The sequence below is a fragment of the Monopterus albus genome, unplaced genomic scaffold, assembly GCF_001952655.1.
Source record: "Monopterus albus unplaced genomic scaffold, M_albus_1.0 scaffold294.1, whole genome shotgun sequence".
In the NCBI taxonomy this organism is placed as follows: domain Eukaryota; kingdom Metazoa; phylum Chordata; class Actinopteri; order Synbranchiformes; family Synbranchidae; genus Monopterus; species Monopterus albus.
Genome location: NW_018128174.1, coordinates 81,274 through 100,264, shown reverse-complemented (window position 1 = coordinate 100,264; position 18,991 = coordinate 81,274). Strand labels below are relative to the sequence as shown.

The 18,991-nt window shown below is 45.1% G+C and overlaps 1 protein-coding gene across 1 annotated transcript in view; it reads left to right on the top strand.

The window, feature by feature from the left end:
• The window catches only part of timm50 (translocase of inner mitochondrial membrane 50 homolog (S. cerevisiae)), a 29,646-nt gene extending 13,561 nt beyond the window's left edge, over positions 1-16,085 (top strand). The window contains exons 5-11 of the mRNA XM_020623252.1: positions 6,937-6,995; positions 9,723-9,842; positions 11,315-11,419; positions 11,732-11,830; positions 14,418-14,574; positions 15,484-15,590; positions 15,676-16,085. Of these exons, the coding sequence (XP_020478908.1) occupies positions 6,937-6,995; positions 9,723-9,842; positions 11,315-11,419; positions 11,732-11,830; positions 14,418-14,574; positions 15,484-15,590; positions 15,676-15,774 (746 nt within the window). The 3' untranslated portion in view covers positions 15,775-16,085. The remainder of the gene's footprint in view (positions 1-6,936; positions 6,996-9,722; positions 9,843-11,314; positions 11,420-11,731; positions 11,831-14,417; positions 14,575-15,483; positions 15,591-15,675) is intronic.
• Positions 16,086-18,991: the final 2,906 nt, after the last annotated feature.

The following is an 18,991-nucleotide window of genomic DNA, read 5'->3' as shown; positions in this document are numbered from 1 at the left end:
ACTACTTTCTGACATTCTGTGGTCTGACCAGTGACTCATTTCATCAAAGATCATCATCTGTCATTAGTTGCAGTGCTAGTTGTGGGCATGACTTTGGGTTGTGGCAAGTTGACAATGTATTTTATGTCTGGAAACGCCAAACAACCAGAGGCCTGACAGGTGCTTGGGTTTCACTGCAGATGTGTTTAAGAAAATGTGTGTGTGTGTGTGTGTGTGTTGTATTCACACTGCTTTGGTCCAGATGAGTCCTCCTCCGCCTTCTACTGAGCATGTGTGTCTTTGACACCCTGACGAAGCTCACTGGGGTTTCATTGTGTGTGTGCTGGTGTCAGGGTTTGTGTGATTGATGGATCACTCTGCAGAGCCTAGGTGGCGCTGCCAACTGCTCTCACTCTGTGTGTATATGTGCATTTATACCAACCATCCATCTGCCCCGGTCCCTTCTTTCATCCCCCTGTTCTGCCAATGAGACTGCCCAACAACACAAAACACACACACGCATCTACATTCTGGTGATCCACCCATTTGGTAGTAGGACAGAGGACACAGCAGCCTCCAGTGATTGAATCATTATACAAAAGAAGAAAAACAGCAAAGCTGCCCAAAATACGACTTTAAACAAATGCTTTCAGTCAACGCCGTGTTTCAAAGTTTTCTCTTTTGGTCAATTTGTTGCTGACATTTTTGACTAAATGTTTTAATGAACAGCTTTTTGTTCCTGACAGAGTCGAGGCCAGATTGACTTCATCAAACAAAAACTGACTAAATCTCCACATCATCGACAAAAAAATGGAATTTAGAAACGTTGACTTAAGAGGAGAAAACAAATAAGTCCTCAACACTCGTGGCACCATGAGCTACGTTCTTATTCAGTCTGTCAGGCTTTTGTGGCCAAGTTTCAGTTTTAGTTCTTTGTCCTTTAAATTATTTGGATGAACTTTAACCAGTTCTTCAGTTTGCTGAAGTCTGACTAACGTGCTCTTGGTGTAACCTTAAATTTGTCTGGTGATTTCAATGCCAGCTCTTAAGTTCCTGAATTTCGTTGTCTCCAGTTAGACTTTTCTTTTCTTGTCCTCACTATAAATGACTTTTTCTTCACCATTGGCGTATTCCCATTAGCTCAGTGGGAATACTTGAGACTATAAGATGCTGTATTCTCACATGGGCTCACTTGGACTTTATGTGGACATTTTATGGAGCTGGCAGGGCAATGTCTGTCTGGGTCAGTCGACCCAGACATTTGCCTTCTCACATACAGCTCCCCTGTGTAACATGCACTTTAGATGATTTCAGGGTGTCAGTGCATGTCTCAAAGAGGTGGAGTCCGTTGTCAATAACCCACGGTGCAATGAGTCTAACAACACATTTTTATGGTTGCACTGAGCTCCGGTGATGTGCAGACGACACTGGAGCTGACACTGGTTAACTGTTGCTTCTGGGTTTTCAGATCCCCCTGCATCAATTGGACACTAAGCGAATTCTGATCGCCTGCTGCTTCTAGTAATCATTTCATCAATAACACTCTCTCCCAGGGTTCAGCGTGTCTGTGCCCACACATATTCCTCTCCCTGAGTCCATCGATCCTAAAAACTCCCCAAGGTCCACTTTGGTGACTGACTACAGAACTCCATCTCTTCATCTCCCTGTCTGTAACTTTATTACCTTCTCTCTTCTCTTTGTGTCTTTTCATCTTCCTCTCTGTCTGTCTGTCCATCTGTCTTCATATCCACCCTGGGTGCTGGCTCCCCCAGGTCTGCAGCTCATACAGCTAACGTGGTGTTTACAGCCAGCAGCTTGATTGTTTTACCAGAGTTGCTGTTCTGACTGAGGCCGAACTAAAACGGAACAAAAGGTAAATAAAGTTTGTTTGGACAGACAGACAGACAGGAGAGGTTAGACACATGGGCTAATTGATGGATGGATGGACTGATCAACAGATGTAGGGGTGTAGGTGCAGGCAGAACTGGGCCTCGGGGGCACTGAGGTATTGATGAAGGCATTGTTAGTATCAGCAGGTGATCAGAATTCATTTAACAGGAGAGTTCTCTCCTGGCAGGTCAACCTGATAGAAACCTCACAGCTGTCTCTCCGCTTCTCAGGTGAACACTGGACGACAACATTCCTATTTAGATGTTGCTGACTTGTTTCTCTTGTCAGTGGATGAGGTGCACAAACAGCCAGCTGGTGTGTGGTGTCACAAAACGCTGTGAGACTGGGGCTGAACCCAGACGGACACCGGCCATTAAGGCTAAGGATTCACTGTAGTTAAACCAGCTTCAGGTGGTTTTGTCATCTTGAGTTAAACTGAGCTTACTGGCAGCAGCGGTTGGTGGATGAAGACCTCACATGATCATGACACCACCATCATGTATCGTTTTAATGGAAGGGAGATAAATGATACTGAATCATTACCTACAGAACTGATAAACGGTTCCCTTCACGTTTCCCATTAGCCCTCAGCAGAGTGATGAGGGCCAATCATGACCCAGAGACCTCAGTGGTTGGGGCCAAATCATCCCTGATGAGCTTAGGGGCCAGGGCAGAAGGTGATGATCCCTCAGGGAGTGAAGAGCGATAAACACTGGTCCTTCATGCCGTCCCTCTCCTCCTCCGTCATCCCTGTTCCTTTTCATCTTCACCTGTTCCTTCGTCCTGTCATCCTCCTCATCTTCTTTCAGTGTTGTCTCTTCCATCCCAACCTCCCCCTCTGCCACCGGGGCATTCCTCCTCCTCCTCCTCTTCTGGGCAGCAGGTGAACGGAGGAATGGATAATTGATGGATGAATATATAAATGGGGCTCATGGGACAGGCTTGGCTACAGACTCTGTTTGGATGTCAAGTGGCGGCTGTCGGCATTTGTACGGGTGATGCAGAGGAGTGTCATCATAACCATGACAAGCAGGAAATGTGACACACGTGCACATGCAATACACAACAGTCTTGAATTTCATGATCCTCACAGGCGATCAGTTATCTACCCAGTCTCCTTCGTCATGCAGAAATACAGAAACACATCTAAAGATGTAGTAAATCAGCAAGTTCTCCGTTTTCTAACATTTTCAAACAGTTGTTAAACACTTAACTGACAGCAGTATAACACAAAAAGAAAATCACTCATTGTGAATGTTCGTCATGTTAACTGGCTGGATTAGCTGTGTAGGCGTCTTCCTGGTGAAGTCCAAAATGTCTGACTGTCTTTACAGTGAGCACTCAGGATTTTAGGAAGTGTTCTCAGAATAGTCATGAGACTTTTAACACTGCACTCAAATGCATCACATGGCCCAAGCAGCTGGACTTTGGAGAAGCAGACTAGGACGCTGAGAAAGCTGAAACAGTCTGTTATTTGATTAACCGGTCAACAGGACATTTATCTTCAACACATTTGATTCTTATTTTCCATCAAAAATGCCAAAACATTAGTTGGATTCATTGTGTTAAGATGAGCTTTGGCAAATTGTTTCAGGCTTTGGCAGCAGCAAACTGGATGTCTCTGGGTTTTGGACTGTTATGTGGACAAAATTTAGAATTGACACATGGGCTTGGGCTATTTACAGACATCACATAGATTAAACAGTTAATCCATTAATCTGACAAGTACTTGGTGGACTGTTTGATGATAAGAATTGTTGGTTGCAGCCCCACTGAGGTGTGTTAGTCCAAACTGAACACAATGACACCTTATGTGTCCTATAAATAGCACCTTTCTCACCATTCATGTGTAAAGTGGCTGCCGTCTCCTGGAGGTCGGGCCTCGCTGCCGTCATCGCATGGAGACAAAACAAACGACTGATGGAGGAGAGGAGATGTCGGAGGAGCAGGAGGTGGGAGGTGGTGTTGCATAGCAGATGCCAAGCCTGACCGCAGCTTTTGTTGAGGGTGGAGGCCCCCCATCCCTCTCTCCCACCTCCCTTCTTACCTCTTTCTTCATCTCTCCTTGCTCTGATTTCATCTCTTGTTTCCTGCCTTCTTCTCTACACCCTTTTCCCTGGTTTTCTTCTTTCCCTCTTTTTGTTTGCTCCTCAATCATCATCCTGTTCTCCTTCCTCTTCTGTTATTCTTTCTTCTCATCTTCCCTTTCATTCATGCTTTTGTCCTCCTCCTGTTCACACGTGTTCATGTCAGACTTTGGACTAGGGAGCTGGCAGGGTACAGTCCATGTGACATCTGGGCACAATGATTTGGACACTTGTGTTCTCACACACAGCTCCTCCAGGTAATGTCTATGAGTCCAGGGTTGCAGTGCATGTCATACACTCCTCTGTCCTCCCCCATCACCACCACCTATTAACATCATAAAAGCCTGCCTTAATCTATCCCCTCCATCCTCCTGACACACATACACACACATCAGAGAAGGCATCTACACATACTCACAAGGCTGACATCAGGTCTACACTGCACACACACTCACTTTTCCTATTATAGTGTGTGTTTGATCGGGGTCCCAGGGGAGTGGTTACTCAGCAGCCACGCTTACACACCCACGCTGCATTAGAGTGCATGTTATCTCCCCACTTCATTTCATTACCGAGAACACACAAACCTTGTTTACTCAGGGACCCAGAGGCCGCCTGCCTCAGTCCTCCTGGCGTCTAGCACCTGACTGGTGACAGTCCAGAACCCAAATATATTTAATTTACTGCCACAGAGGAAGTGATATAGATGATTAATCAATGTCCAGAATAGGAGCCTGGCAATTTTCTGTTGATTAAGAGTGGGGTGTTATTTCAGCTCCAGTTTCTAGCACTGTCTATGACATCCTGTAGGAATGTCTACACAGAGGGCGTCTAGACATGGCTGGTCTCACCTGGTCTGTCAGGACAGTTTCTGTTTTAATCAGCTCAGCTGTCTGCACCACGGAGGTATTAGGGTAGGGGTCTGCACCACGGAGGTATTAGGGGTCTGCACCGCGGAGGTATTAGGGTAGGGGTCTGGGTCTGCACCACGGAGGTATTGGGTGTCTGCACCGCGGAGGTACTGGGGGTCTGCACCACGGAAGTATTAGGGTAGGAGTCTGGGTCTGCACCATGGAGGTACTGGGGGTCTGCACCGCGGAGGTATTGGGGGTCTGCACCGCGGAGGTATTGGGGGTCTGCACCGCGGAGGTATTGGGGGTCTGCACCGCGGAGGTATTGGGGGTCTGCACCGCGGAGGTATTGGGGGTCTGCACCGCGGAGGTATTGGGGGTCTGCACCGCGGAGGTATTGGGGGTCTGCACCACGGAGGTATTAGGGGTCTGCACCGCGGAGGTATTGGGGGTCTGCACCAGCAGCTTCACGTTTTGTGTTTCACTTGTTCCGCCTATAACACCAAGCAAAGCTTTAAGTCTGTTCTCTTCCATTTTATTTGGTATTGCTTCGTGTATTGGGCCGCAGCAAACACTTGTCTAAAACGTGCTCACTTTGTCATTACTGAGTGTAGACTGATGGGCCAAATGGCAGTTTTATCTACTCAGAGTTAAATGTTCAACACAATAAACCACAAAACATGAAGGGGTTTGAATGCTTTCTGAAGCCACAGCCACATGTGAAAGTGCATGTGCCCAGTCAGTGCATCGGGACAGCAGCACAGTGGCAGATGGCCTTTGCTTCCTGCTTCAGCATGCTGCAGTGAACTCTGGGGGATTGTATCCCCTGGGACCAGAGCATCCAAGCTTCAGCTTGTGTGTTTGGAGATGAAGACACAGAGAGCCGTGTGTGTGTGTGTGTGTGTGTGTGTGTGGATCATGTTATTGTGTTCCTGTTTGCAGCAATGAACCCGCTGCCTCATGGGAAACAAAGTCTTTTTATTATTAGTCATTGGTTGACAGCTGGAGGGGTTATTAGCCAGCGGACTTGCCTCGCTGGCGTATCAGCACCATCGTCAGCGGGCTCATTGATTAGTTCGGGGGCTGCAGGCCATACCATGTGACTCCTCTGATCACCTCACAGATAATTGACCAATCAGATCACACCCTGCTTTGTTCTGTTCCTGTTGAGGTGAGAGTGAAACACCAGTGAGCTTCGTCAGCGTTTGGTGTAGCTTCATTTGTGCTGTGGTTGGTTTGACAGGTATGACATCAGTGAATGATATTGTAGAGGTTCGTAGTTGTATAAAGTCATGTGCTCTATTTTAACTTCTAATAATTACATTGATTGCATAATATTTTTTATTATTTGGAAAAACTGCTAATTTGATCAGCCTGCCTGTTTAGGAGACGCTGTATTTAGCAGACGTACACAAGGGCTCACACAAACAGATACACAATGTATTTTATTTGTCACATATGGTGTGAGGCTTTCCATCTATTTATACAGGGGACGTTGACCTATCGCCTGTCCTCGGTACCCTGAGCTCTGCAGCCTTCGGCTCAGAGGAATATTGGTGTAAAACTAAATGAATTCCAGAAGTAGTCACCCCCCATGGGAAGGTTTCAGCATTTCATTGTTTTTCACGGTGGCAACTCATTTGGAGCAAACACTGAGAACTTTGTTAGGTAAATGCAGAAACAGATCATCAGTGGGTGGAGTCAGGTGGATGGTGATCAGCTTTGGAAAAAGCTCGCTGTGTCCTATGAGCTGCTCCATTGGGCCGGTGTTTCCTGAGAGAACTAGTTTTTGGAGCCCATCAGAACCCAGGCTGTGCTCAGGTGGTTCACCTCTATTGATGTGGATCGAACTGCGTCATACTTTCTTTGTCTTTGATAATTTCATAGTTCAGCCATCTTCTCTTGTGTTTCTTCGTTTCTCTTCTATTCAACAGTCCAGACCTGAAAATGCAGAATTATTATGCAAGTATTCTAACAGCTTACATTTGTAGGTCGTTCTCCACTGTCTCTGCTTTCTCTGTATGTCCCTAACACGTCTGAATTAAATGATTCCCCGACTGTGTTTAAACATTTACCTTGACATCTGTTGAACAGTGTTTCCTCTGTGTGGTTTCCCTTCCATCTTTCAGATCCTCCGGTTGTCCAGCAGTTGAAAAGAACCTACAAATACTTGAAGGACTACAGACAGGTGAGTGGGTGAAGATGAATAAATGCTACTCTTCCTCACCAGAATTTATGTGTTTCTTTGTTTTGCACATTATTTATTGTGGTTTAAAATGGTGCATGTACTGATTCATGCATGTATACAGACTTGTATTTGTTCATGAGACATCCGATGTCCGAGACCACTCTTCAAAACTCCAGGCAAAATAAATGTGGTCACAATAATTGAAAATGATTAAAAACAAAACGGAATAAATTGAACTTTGAGTATCTGAATTGGTTTGTCTTTAAAAGTTCCTGCAGGGATTGCTGTGTCTTTGTGCATGTGATCAGTTTTGGTCTCAAAGTACAATTATAATCATTAACTATATTAACCCTGTGAGTTCTGTCCGAGTTATGACGTTGGCCAGTTCTGCCGTTTTAAATTTAGCCTGTATGAACAGGTGATACTTGCAGTCGTCCACACTGCCACTTTTATCTTTTGGTACATTTATTAAAAAAAGCAAATTCACAAGCTGAAATGCAAGTGCATTACTTTAATCTCCCATGACTAGCTAAATCTGTTGGTTACAAAAAACTCCACTTCTCTTTAACGGTGAGAACCCCCTTATTTTTGATGTTCCCTTTGCTGGTTTTTAGCTGAGTTACCAGAATTAATAGTGACGATTTGAATAATGTATTACTGTGAAAACCATGATGTCATTTGTACTGTACTTGACACAGGACGGGAGGTGTTTTTATGCTGATTCCTGGATAAGGGAGCCCTGTCTGACCACACATCTCAGTTTCATCTGAGATGTCTGCAAGAAGGGTCTAAAAACAAGGTTTATATTTTAGGCTTGGATTTTCCCCTAGTGCCCTTGGCAATATTATGGAGAGTGTGTATTCTGTACCTTACATCAGATGCTTTTGTCCAAAGTTACTTAAAACAAGTGCACTCAACACATGTAGGAGCTAGTTATCCAAGGTGTAGTGTTTCCCCCTTTAAATGAATAATTAAAAACATGTTCAGTGCAGCAGTGTGAGTCATGAGTAAGTGCTATTAACAGTATATTCTGTACCAGAAACAGTTTTAGTATTAACTAGACAGCACTCAGAGTTCAACCTCCACCAAGGGCAGCTCAGTTATTCCACAGTGTCATAAAAACAACATTTCCCTGATAGTTTGAACCTGGTATACGACTGCTTGACCATGAAAACCTGCTGCTGCCATTTGGAGCAACGCTGATATTTTTATTGGTTTGAAAGTCATGCAGTTCAAGTCTTACAGTTTTATTTGTAGGTTATAGCGCAGGAGCACAACAACAAGGGCATAAGGTCTAGACTTCACAGCATCCTCCTTGAACAAACCACTCAAAGACATGACAGGCATCCACTTGTTAGTTTAGGGGTAAAGCGGGGACTCCAGTGAGCGGTGGAGCGAAGCGGTGAAGACGTCACATTCCTACAAATTTGTATTTTGCTTGTTCAACCAACAGCTGTTTGATAAACTGCTCATACAGCCTCTGTTACTGGAGGAGCGCAGCCCCTCGAGACCGACGGAGGAAAAATACAGTGAAGCAAAGTAGGACATCCACGCCAACCCACGATGTTATGGCGAGTGACGGTTAAGGGAAGCACGGGATGAACCTCTCGTTAGGTTCCAACAGTGGAAATACAGCTATAATGTGAAACTGGAACACTGCTGTGCTCTGAACGAGATGTAGCTGCCTGCTAGCTAGAGCTAGCTTGGTCAGATAAGGAGCACTCACATCCATAGACTTATAGGTCTATACATATACTGTCTATGTCTATGCTCACATCTCTGAAAAGATCAGAACAATTTCTAAATTGGCATTACTTGGACAGACTGACCACATATTCTCAGTCTAAGTCGTCACTTTGTCACCTGAAAAACTGTCAAAACTTAATAACGTGGCATAAAACCAGTCTTATAAATGAAAATGTTAACAGCTTTGAGCCTGACTCCAAATCTCTGCCATCAGGCTCTCACCCCGCTGTCGCTGCACAGAGTCGATCCCACCCCAGCTGTGGGCCGTGGCCTCGCTCGGTTCCTTCGGTTCCTTCAGTCCCGGTCTGACACAGCGGGGTGGACTGAGTGATAGCACTCGGTTGCCGCTGACAGTGAGCGAGCAGCTGTAACTAACTCTGGGCTTTGTCTTTGTATGCGATCAGAGTGCTCAGCAGCACAGCCGTGCACTTTGACCAAAAGTGGGCTCACATATAGCCAGCAGCCTTTCCAGCACTCACAGTGGTGAAGAGTCATTTAAAATATTCCTGTATCCAAATTATGAGACAGATCAGCACCAAACTCTAATCGGTTGTTTCATGGTCCATATCTCTCAAACATTTCATCCGAACCTGTTCAGGAGTTTTTGGGGTATGCTGCTAACAAACAAACCAGCAAGCTCTCTTGGTAGAGGTAATATGGTAGGCAATATCTTGATAAGGGTATAGCCCAACTTCCTGTTCGGGTTTTTCAGAGCAGTAATATGAGCTGACTTTGGCTCCTGTAAAGGGAAAGTGTTATCTACAGCCTCTTGGATAAACCTTTCAGCCCTAATTATAAAAGGCTTGTTGTTATTATCCCTTTAGAAGCTAGAATTTCCAGAATGTACTCAGCCTTCCTACTTCCTCATCTGACGTGGAAGGTGTTGTGAAATATGTTTTTGGTTAATTTGCTTTGATTTCTGAAGGCACAGTGTGACCTGCTGTCTGTGTCTGTGTGTCTGTGCACTGTGGATGACATCAGATGATCATTGAGCCGACGAGCCCGAAGCTGCTGCCGGACCCTCTGAAGGAACCGTACTACCAGCCTCCGTACACTCTGGTGCTGGAGCTCACCGACGTCCTGCTGCATCCGGAGTGGTCGGTGCGTCTCCTCACACTCTCTGTTCCTCTAAGAACCAGCTCTAAAACGTGCTGTCCAGCCACGCTGTAACTCAGATGTGTCTGAACGGCCACAGTGGAAATGAAAAGCAGTCTTCTGTTCTTCTTCTCATTCTACCTCTGCCCTCCTAGATTATTACTCTGCCTTCCCCTCCACACACACCAGAGCTGTGTAGAAACACACTTCCCTTTTCCATTTAAATCAGGTCACTACATTAACATGGCAGTGCTGCTGGTACACAAGGTTTAGAACAAAAGTGCAGGTTCAGCACAATGCTGTGTTATCCATTTCTGGTAAGTTACTTTGTAACGTCATCACCATATTAGGGGTTTTCATTACACATATAAACAAAGCTTGCAAAGGGAACTCCACTGGTTTTCCAAAGTGGCGTGTTGACAGGTTTGGGGAGTCCTACTGTGCTAATAGTACAAAGCCTGTGGAGTCTCCAGACGGGCTGTGCCCAGTCTCATAAATGTCCTCAAGTGATGTCACTTGAGTCAGTATTAACCTGAAAACTCCATGTACAAGACATAAACTGGAGGTGTGGTGCTAGAAAGAAGCAGCTGACCAGACCTCTGTAGCTGCTGGAAGCTACATTAGCTGCTACATTAGCTAGCATAACACACCTCAATCGCAAACTCAGCTGTTGGAGCTGAAGTCGCATTGTGGTAATGTAAGCACCAGACTTTGACAAGAATGTGTGGAATAAAAATGGTCTGTGCTTTTGCTGCATCAGTTTTTGATTGAATTTCTGTTAGTATGTTGTGATTATTGCAGTGTTACAGGAGTGAAATGCTAAATCAGCAGAGAACCACGAGCACCAAGTCGTTAGACTGCACTGACGGTACTGACTCACCACTGTTCCCCTAACCCTAACCCTAACGAGTTTGAGGGTTAATGGATTTATGAGACAGGAGGATGTAGGTTGTGTGTCAGAGGTGTGTCCCACCACCTGTCGGCTTGCCTTGTCATCTGCTGTGCGTCTGACAGGTGTGCAGCAGCTGTAACTCAACACCTGTTGCCTGTTAAATCAGACAAACACACACACCTAGTAGAACCCACCACTTGCTTGTTCTGGTTCCACACTAAACTAGGAAAGACGTTTATGTTACATGAGCAGGCAAACACAAACCCTAGAAGACGCTGCCTTCCCTTCCCTCTGCAGCTTTGTGCAGGTCTCCTCAAACCAGCAGCCTGCTGGTGCGGTCCAGTTAATAATTAATATTTTTACCTGTCATTACGTTATTTCCTCAGAGGACTGTGGCTGCAACTTGGTCAGATGTTATGGCCAAGTCAGTCAAAGGTTACCAGAGCAATTCCGGTTTCTAAAGTTGGATCAGTGTTGTATGTTTGTGCAGCTCTGTGTGGATGTGTGCAGTTCACAGGCCGTGCTGCTCTGCACCTAAACATCACAACCCGTTGATTGCTTTTGTTTTTACTCTTTGTGGTTCCAGTTGTCGACAGGTTGGCGGTTTAAGAAGCGCCCGGGCATCGACTACCTGTTCCAGCAGCTCACGCCGCTCTATGAGATTGTCATCTTCACCGCAGAGACCGGCATGGTGAGGCTCGCACACTGGCCTGGGGGTGATTCAGTAAACAGAAAAAATCTTGAGCAGCTTCTGTGTGATCCACGGAGGTGCTAATATGGTGATCAGTCAGATCTCTGGGCTGTGTCGTCTTGTTTACATTTAGCTGAACGCAAAATTCACACACACAAACAGTGCGTTAAGGTTTCCTCAGATCAGTGTAACACTTCAAGTTTTTACTTGTTTACAGTTGCATCCAAATATTATTCTTACTGAGAGGACAAAGAAATGTGCCGGCGCGTTTTGGCCGATGATGATTATCTTGTTTGTTCTGTGTGTCTCCAGACTGCGTATCCTCTGATCGACAGCATCGATCCACAGGGTTTTGTCATGTATCGCCTGTTTAGAGATGCAACGCGCTACGTGGAGGGACATCACGTTAAGGTACGATCTGCGTGTGCGTGTTTGTACAGCCCACAGGTGGCATCTGCTGCAGCCTTTCTCAGTGGGAATAGAGGTGATAATATTCAGTTGACACTGCTTCACAGAGGTGTGCTGTTAAATTGTGTTACATTAAACAGAGACATGTTTCTATTATTGAGTCCTTCCCATTTATATCAGTGAGGCTGAAACTGTTTGTACCCAAAATGAACTCTGTCACCTTCATGAAGGAAGATTTGTTGCAGGACTGTTGGATTAGAGTGACTTAGTTTGAGCTATGTGTTCCTAATAAACAGACCGCTGAGTGTAAATAACACAACAAAGTAACTTTAATTAAAAGTAAAATTACACAAATCTAATGGAAATATTAAAATAACTGACCAAATCCAGATAAACATTTCATTTATTTAAATGTGTGAATGTTTATATGACAGTCTGTGACACACACAGCTTCAGCTGTGCCGTTTATCCAGAACCACAACGATACGATATACTTGTGTTATTCACAGTAATTAATTCACAATGATCATTTTTATTTAGGTCCAGCAATTTTCACTTGAATTTTAAAGCTATTATTGTGAAAAAAGCCAAAGTAACATTTCATAATGACTTTTATTTTCTAAACCTGTGGTTCTGTGGCACAGCTCCTCCCCTGAGAAACCTGATCAGGAAGGAGGCTCCACATTACCCCCCATAGCTGCCTTCTGCCGCTGACATTGATTTCTCCTCCTCACCACAGATCTCCCTCACCCCTCCTGTCCCTTCCATCACACTCTCAGGCCTCATTAACCCTCTGCCTCCTCCCTTTGCTCCTATCTTCCTCTTATCCCACCTCTCCTTTGCCCCAGTCTTTCTTCTCTCCTCCCTCTTTTCCTTTGCTCCTTCCAAGTTCCTCCCCCTTTCCTTCTGTCTCCCTCCAACTCTCTCTGAGCAGTCAGAACAGTGTAAGGAGCTGTTTAACCTACTTACCAGAAAGAAGACGCGTTTATCTCAACTCCATAACGCCAAGACAGACCTGAATGCAACAGATGCTCAGGGAGAGTTAGAAATGCTGCATATGTCAAGAGAAAGTTACTAACAGTTCCATGAAATTAGAACATTGTCTGTGGATGTGCATTTTCTGCCACCTGGGGTTATAATCCAAACACTATGAAAACTGTTAATGACTAAAACGACTGTAGCTGTGTGAGGCTGTGATCTCAGAGCTGGTTTACAGTACGTTGATACTAAAGATGGTTTTTAATTCATATCGTCTTTGACTAATAACTACAAATGTCAGTACAAAAGAAATGTCTGAACCTTTTCCTCTGTGGCATCAGACATCAAATTTCATGCTTAATATACTGTAGCTGACGGAGCTCGGTGTTGGTGTAACGCACATCTGCAGCACCGGATCACGCCACTGGCTTGTGTGTCACAACACACAGAAGTAGAAGCACAGATGGCATGAATATGATGAAATGTTTGCATTTCTGGAAATGTCTCAAGTCAGCTCTGCAGTCGCCACCTGAAGCAAACTGTTGTATTTAAACCTTAAACCTAAAATAAGATGAACTAGTATCTGGAGAAATGATCACTAATTCACTCAACAAGTCTGACAAAATCTTTTTAAGAAATTCAACAGGCTACAGACATTGGTCATCCTGTTGGACCACAGGATGGATCACGTTGCACAGTCACAAGCTAACGCTAATGCTAGCTTTGGACTGCAGGCTGCCTTTTGTACCATTTGTCCCAACCAGGCATCCATAGTTCTGCTCACGACTGATGAGAGTTGGTGATGGTGTAACTTTTGTTTTCTGAAAATCAACTCTAGTCTTACTAATAGTAAGTTTCAGGTGGTTTCCGTTGCACAAACCTACAGATCTGTTCATCTCCCCTCTGAAGGTCTGGTGCTCAACAGTTTTCATAAAACCTACCAGCTGACACGATGCCTGACCGTGTGTCATCATTTGAATTCAAAATGGAGATGAATTTACCTACATATCATTATTGTCCACCTGTGTACGTGCAGACACGTCATTTCAGGTTTACCCAACGCACACACACTGAACGAAGACAGATGCCTCTTATTCATTCACTCAGAGGAGGATGGTCGGATGTCTCTGCACACACACAGCAGCAGGTTCTGGGGGGGGGGGTCGAGACAACAAGCAGCGTCCTTCTCCATCTGTCTCAACACACACCAGCTGGGGCTTCCAGGGAAAGTGTGTGTGTCCTCCTGTGGTTGTGTTCAAAACCATCACTGTGAGGATACTGTCTGGTCCTCACACCTTCAGAGCTTGAGGGTTCAGACTCAGGTTAGGACCAGGTTTAGGTCAGGGTTAGGGACTAGGGGCTGCATTATGTCAGTGAGTGTCCTCTCAACTATAAAAAGATGTGTGTTAATCTCCATAAATGTTAAGGATCATTAAGATAATAGTCACTTCTTTTATTAGGCCTTAAACGGTCAACAGGGCCCCTGAGCTTATGTTGAGTGGAGCAGGTGGAGACAAGACCATTAAAACAACAGCACAGGTCCAAACATCACACTTTGTCTGTAGCAGAACATCACAGGTGTCTACATTTGTCCGTGTCTTGTCTTCTTCAGGACGTGTCATGTCTGAACCGGGACACCAGTAAGGTGATTGTGGTGGACTGTAAGCGGGAGGCGTTTAGCCTGCAGCCCTTCAACGGCATGGCTCTGAAGAAATGGGATGGAAACTCTGAGGACCGAACGCTCTACGACCTCGCCAACTTCCTCAAGAGTAAGACGCGGAGTGAGGCCTTCGGGGTCCAGTGTTGTCATCTGTTTAACTGTTGTCCTTTGTTGTATGCAGTCGTAAAAATGGGCTCTGGTCTTAAAATGGTTTTAAACCTGCATTAACTAAGACTTGGCACAAAGTTGGATAAATCAAGTAAAAAAAAAAACAAACTGCAACGTTTGTGATTTGTTGTCCAATTAGCAGAAAGCAGCACATTTTCCTGGATTAGTAAGATAAGTCATTTTGTTCAGTCTGTGTCAGACATAACACTGCAGGCAGTGGCACGATCCATGTAGCATTTTCATGAGAAGATTTTAACTCACGGTTACCTTATAATGCTGTGTGTCGAGTGTGTAACACTGACATTGAATGTGATGCAATAGTGGGCGGAGTTTGTTTTGACTCATTTTGCCCTTAACTGTTGAAAATTACAGGGAGACGTTAGTTAATGCAGCTTTAAATATGTTGTGTGTTGTGGGCAGTAATGTTTTGTGTCACTGGTACACACCTATACAGTAAACGTGGAATTGTGCAACAGGAGGCAGGTGAATCTGTGTTGTGGAGTTTCAGTCAGAACCATCAGACCTGTGCCAGAGATCATTTCATTCTGTTACTGCTATACACCGCCTGGATGCACTGAAGGAAGTGTGATGATAATCATTTTGTTCCCACTGGTTTGCCATCAAACGTTCATGTTATTGTGAAATGGGCACAGACTTTCATTCTGAGTGGTTTTGAAAGTTCTGTGCAGAAATCCTGGAAACGTCTGAGCCTTTCATGAATGTAAAAAAAAAAAAAAAAAGAAGAAAAACTGGTTTTCCTTGAAATGAAACGAGCTTGTATACATCACATTGTCTTGTCGGTTTCTAATGAGTCACAGTCTGTCCTTCTGCTTCTCCTCCTGTCCGCCAGCTATCGCCCTGAGCAAAGTGGAGGACGTCCGTTCAGTGTTGGAGAACTACGCTCTGGAAGACGACCCCATCGAGGCCTTCAAACGCAGACAGGCTCAGCTGGCACTGGTAGGTGGAGAAGCCAAGCACAGCCTCGTTGTGTTTGTTTGTTTGGTTTTTTCTCTTGGACTGATGTGTTTTGATTCCCTGTAAGGAAGAGGAGCAGCGCCTGGCTGAGCTCTCCCAGGCGAAGAAACAGGGGCTCCCTCTCGGCTCCATCGCTTCACGGTTCTGGCGCTCCAAGCAGCAGTGAGCCCCGCCTCCCTCTCAAACTTCTACCAATCACAGCCCGGCTGCCTGCCAGTGCCCAGATGAGGAGAGAGGCCAGAGGAGAGAGGGAGGGTGAGAGAGAGGAGAGGTGGAGACCTGTTTACTACAGCTCAGCAGTCACACTCAACCAATCGTGTCGGTGGGAGGGTCTCAAGGACATTGGCCGGCCTCTGCACCAATAAGAGAGGCACTTCCTGGTTTTTTTGGAGGCGGGATGTTGGTGGTCCCCTACCTTGGTCATCTTGGTGTCACCTGATGCATATCAAGCTGCTGATTGGTTTAAAAAAAAAAAAAAACAAGAAAAAAAAAACAAACACGTGAGGATCCAGGTGCAGTTAAAACTGTTGTGGTGGTTGGAGGCTGAACGGAGACCAGCGTCGCTCGGTCCCGCCACTCACAGGGTCTCACCTGAGATCAGCAGTGCTCTGTCCAGTACCACACCTTTGTGTATTTTAGTTTCTTTCCCCAGTGTGTGTCAGACTGTGTTGATGGCTGCTGGAGACCATGTTAGAATAATGACTGTTGATAAAAAACCATTGGGTAGGACTGTCAGGGCGTCGCCCAGGGATGGAGCGGGCGGCTGCTTGGTTGAGCTTGTGGACATAATGTAGACTTAAACAGCACCAGATGGAAAGGAAGAATTAAAACGAAGCTCTGGTACGAATTTCCTTCTGATGTCTGTTACATATTTACTTGATACGTCTGGTGTTTTTCTACATGTTCCTTTGTCAGCTAAAGACAACTGAAGATCTCAGCTGCTGCCTAAAGTCTTTAAGACACCAAGTCATTTCCTGCCACTGTAGTTTTAGTCAAACGGGGAAACAATGCATTTGTTGGGGACTATTTTCAGCGGCCAATGAACCCACATTTAGTCTCTATCGAGTATGTGTGGCAGCAGCACTGTGTGCGTGGGACTGAGCCAGAATCAGCTCCAGTGTGTGTGTTCATAGTGATAAAGGAGCAGGTGCTGTGGAAACCAGCACCCTTCCATCCAGTCTGTACTGTTGGTACATGCCGACCGCACCGTGGGGCGGCTCACGACCACTGAACACCACTGCAGGAGGCCTCTGTGTTTTCTTCCTGTTGTGAAAGTTTAAATCTGGCTTTATTCCCTGAACTTTGGTCCTTTTCTCTCCTGTTGGAGAGAGAAGTGAGTACAGACAGGATGGTTTCAAGGCTCAGCTGCTGTTCTGCTTCATGTGCTTGTTCAAGATTCACCAACATCCTCAATAAAGGAAACAAATCAAACCAGTTGTCTCTTTGCTTATTTGATGTTTTGGAGCCAAAGGCCGACTGAAGACTTTCCTCAGAGCTCTTCTGTTCACACAGTTTATTCCTCCTATCTGCCTTTTGGTTTCCAATCTTGCCCCTCATATAAACACTTCTGATGCTTTCTCACTTTTTCCTTCCCAGTTTACAACCAGTAAATTTCTCTTCTGTTCCCCTTCAAACTGGATTTACTCAGTAGTAACAATCAAATTTATAATCTTTTACTCAGACCCTCTTCTATAAAATTCAAATAAATCATGAGTAATAGCTGAATAACAGATCTGTTATTCTTTCTTGTAATGTGAACAGTAGAGGGACAGCACTCATGTTTCACAGGTGTCTTCTGGCCCAGGTGTGTCTATAGATACAGTAAAGATGTAGTCTCTGTATCACGTTTCTAGTTTTAGGACGCTTTACGTCGTCTTTGTATTGATTACAGTAGCAGTGCAGAAATGCCCATAGCGTTTAGAAACCGATGTGATGTTCCCAGTAGAACTTTGTATACGATGTCATATCGTTACATTCAGATTTCTTTGACATTTTATTTCTCACCTCCTTGAAAAGTCTTATTTAATGTCTCGTACTTTTGGTTGAATAAATCAAGTTACAGTGACTTGGAAAGTTGGAAGTTGTACTTTTCATCTCGTGCATTTTACTTTGAAGTTTGGTTTCACAAGCCGAGTTTTGACACTGAAGCTCTGCTCCGGGTTTTGACCTGGTGACCTGCAGGTTGACTCCACTGAATCAAAGACCAACCATGTTTTTAACACCTACAGTCTGCAGGATGGTTCTTCCTTCACTGTTGTCGACCTCCACCATACCATACCAACTTTATTTATAAAGCACTAAAAACAACCAAAGTGGACCAAAGTGCTGTACATTACAATAAAACAGTATAAGTTATAAACCACAAACAACAATATAAAATATAATCTATTTAAAAAATGACTAAGATCAACACAAAAATATCAAAATGCCAGTGAAAATAAATGAGTTTTTAAAAGAGTCTTAAAAACAGACAGGGTAGAGGCTTGTCTAATGGACAGAGGTAAATCATTCCAGAGTTTAGGACCAGCATCACCTCTAAGCTTTCGCTTCGTTCTTGGGACACTCAAGAGAAGCTGATTGGCTGACCTCAGAGCGCGTGTGGGTGTATGTCAATGAAGCAAATCAGATCAGTAGGATGGTGCAGAGCCACGAAGGGATTTAAAAACAGAGTCAAACTTTGTAATGGACCCGAAAATGGACAGGTAACCAGTGTAGGGAGGCTAAAACTGGAGAGATGTTATGTGGACGTGTCTGATTAATATGAGGCCAACAGCTGGATTGCTCTGATGTAAACAGATGTTGATGTGTAAGCCTGCATGCAGATGCTAATGACATGGGTTTAATGGTAAATGGATGGTTGGACTTGGAGCGCGTGAAAGCAGGTGACGAGGGGCGGGGACAAGACAGAGCCACGTGCCAAACCCCTACCTGTGTGTGTGTGTGTGTGTGTTAGTCCCATCCGTCGGGGCTGTTAACAGCGCTTTGCACATGAACTAGAACGACAATGATCTAACATTGTCATCTAAAATCTGAACTGCTGACACAAACATGGTGGAGCTTCAGGTTTTACTCCTGGTTCTCCTCCGTAACAAGGTGAATACGTCACTGAGCTACAGTTACACATCACACCTGGCTGGACCTGTTGTAATGTTTCATTAGGCTGCGGGTTACGATTAAATGTTCCAATGTTTTGGGTGCCTGGTGGCAGTGTTATGGTCTGTGTGCCAGGCGAAGCTCCAGGCGAAGCTCCAGGCGAAGCTCCAGGCGAAGCTCCAGGCGAAGCTCCAGGCGAAGCTCCAGATGAAGCTCCAGGTGAAGCTCCAGATGAAGCTCCAGGTGAAGCTCCAGGCGAAGCTCCAGGTGAAGCGCCAGGCGACGCCCCC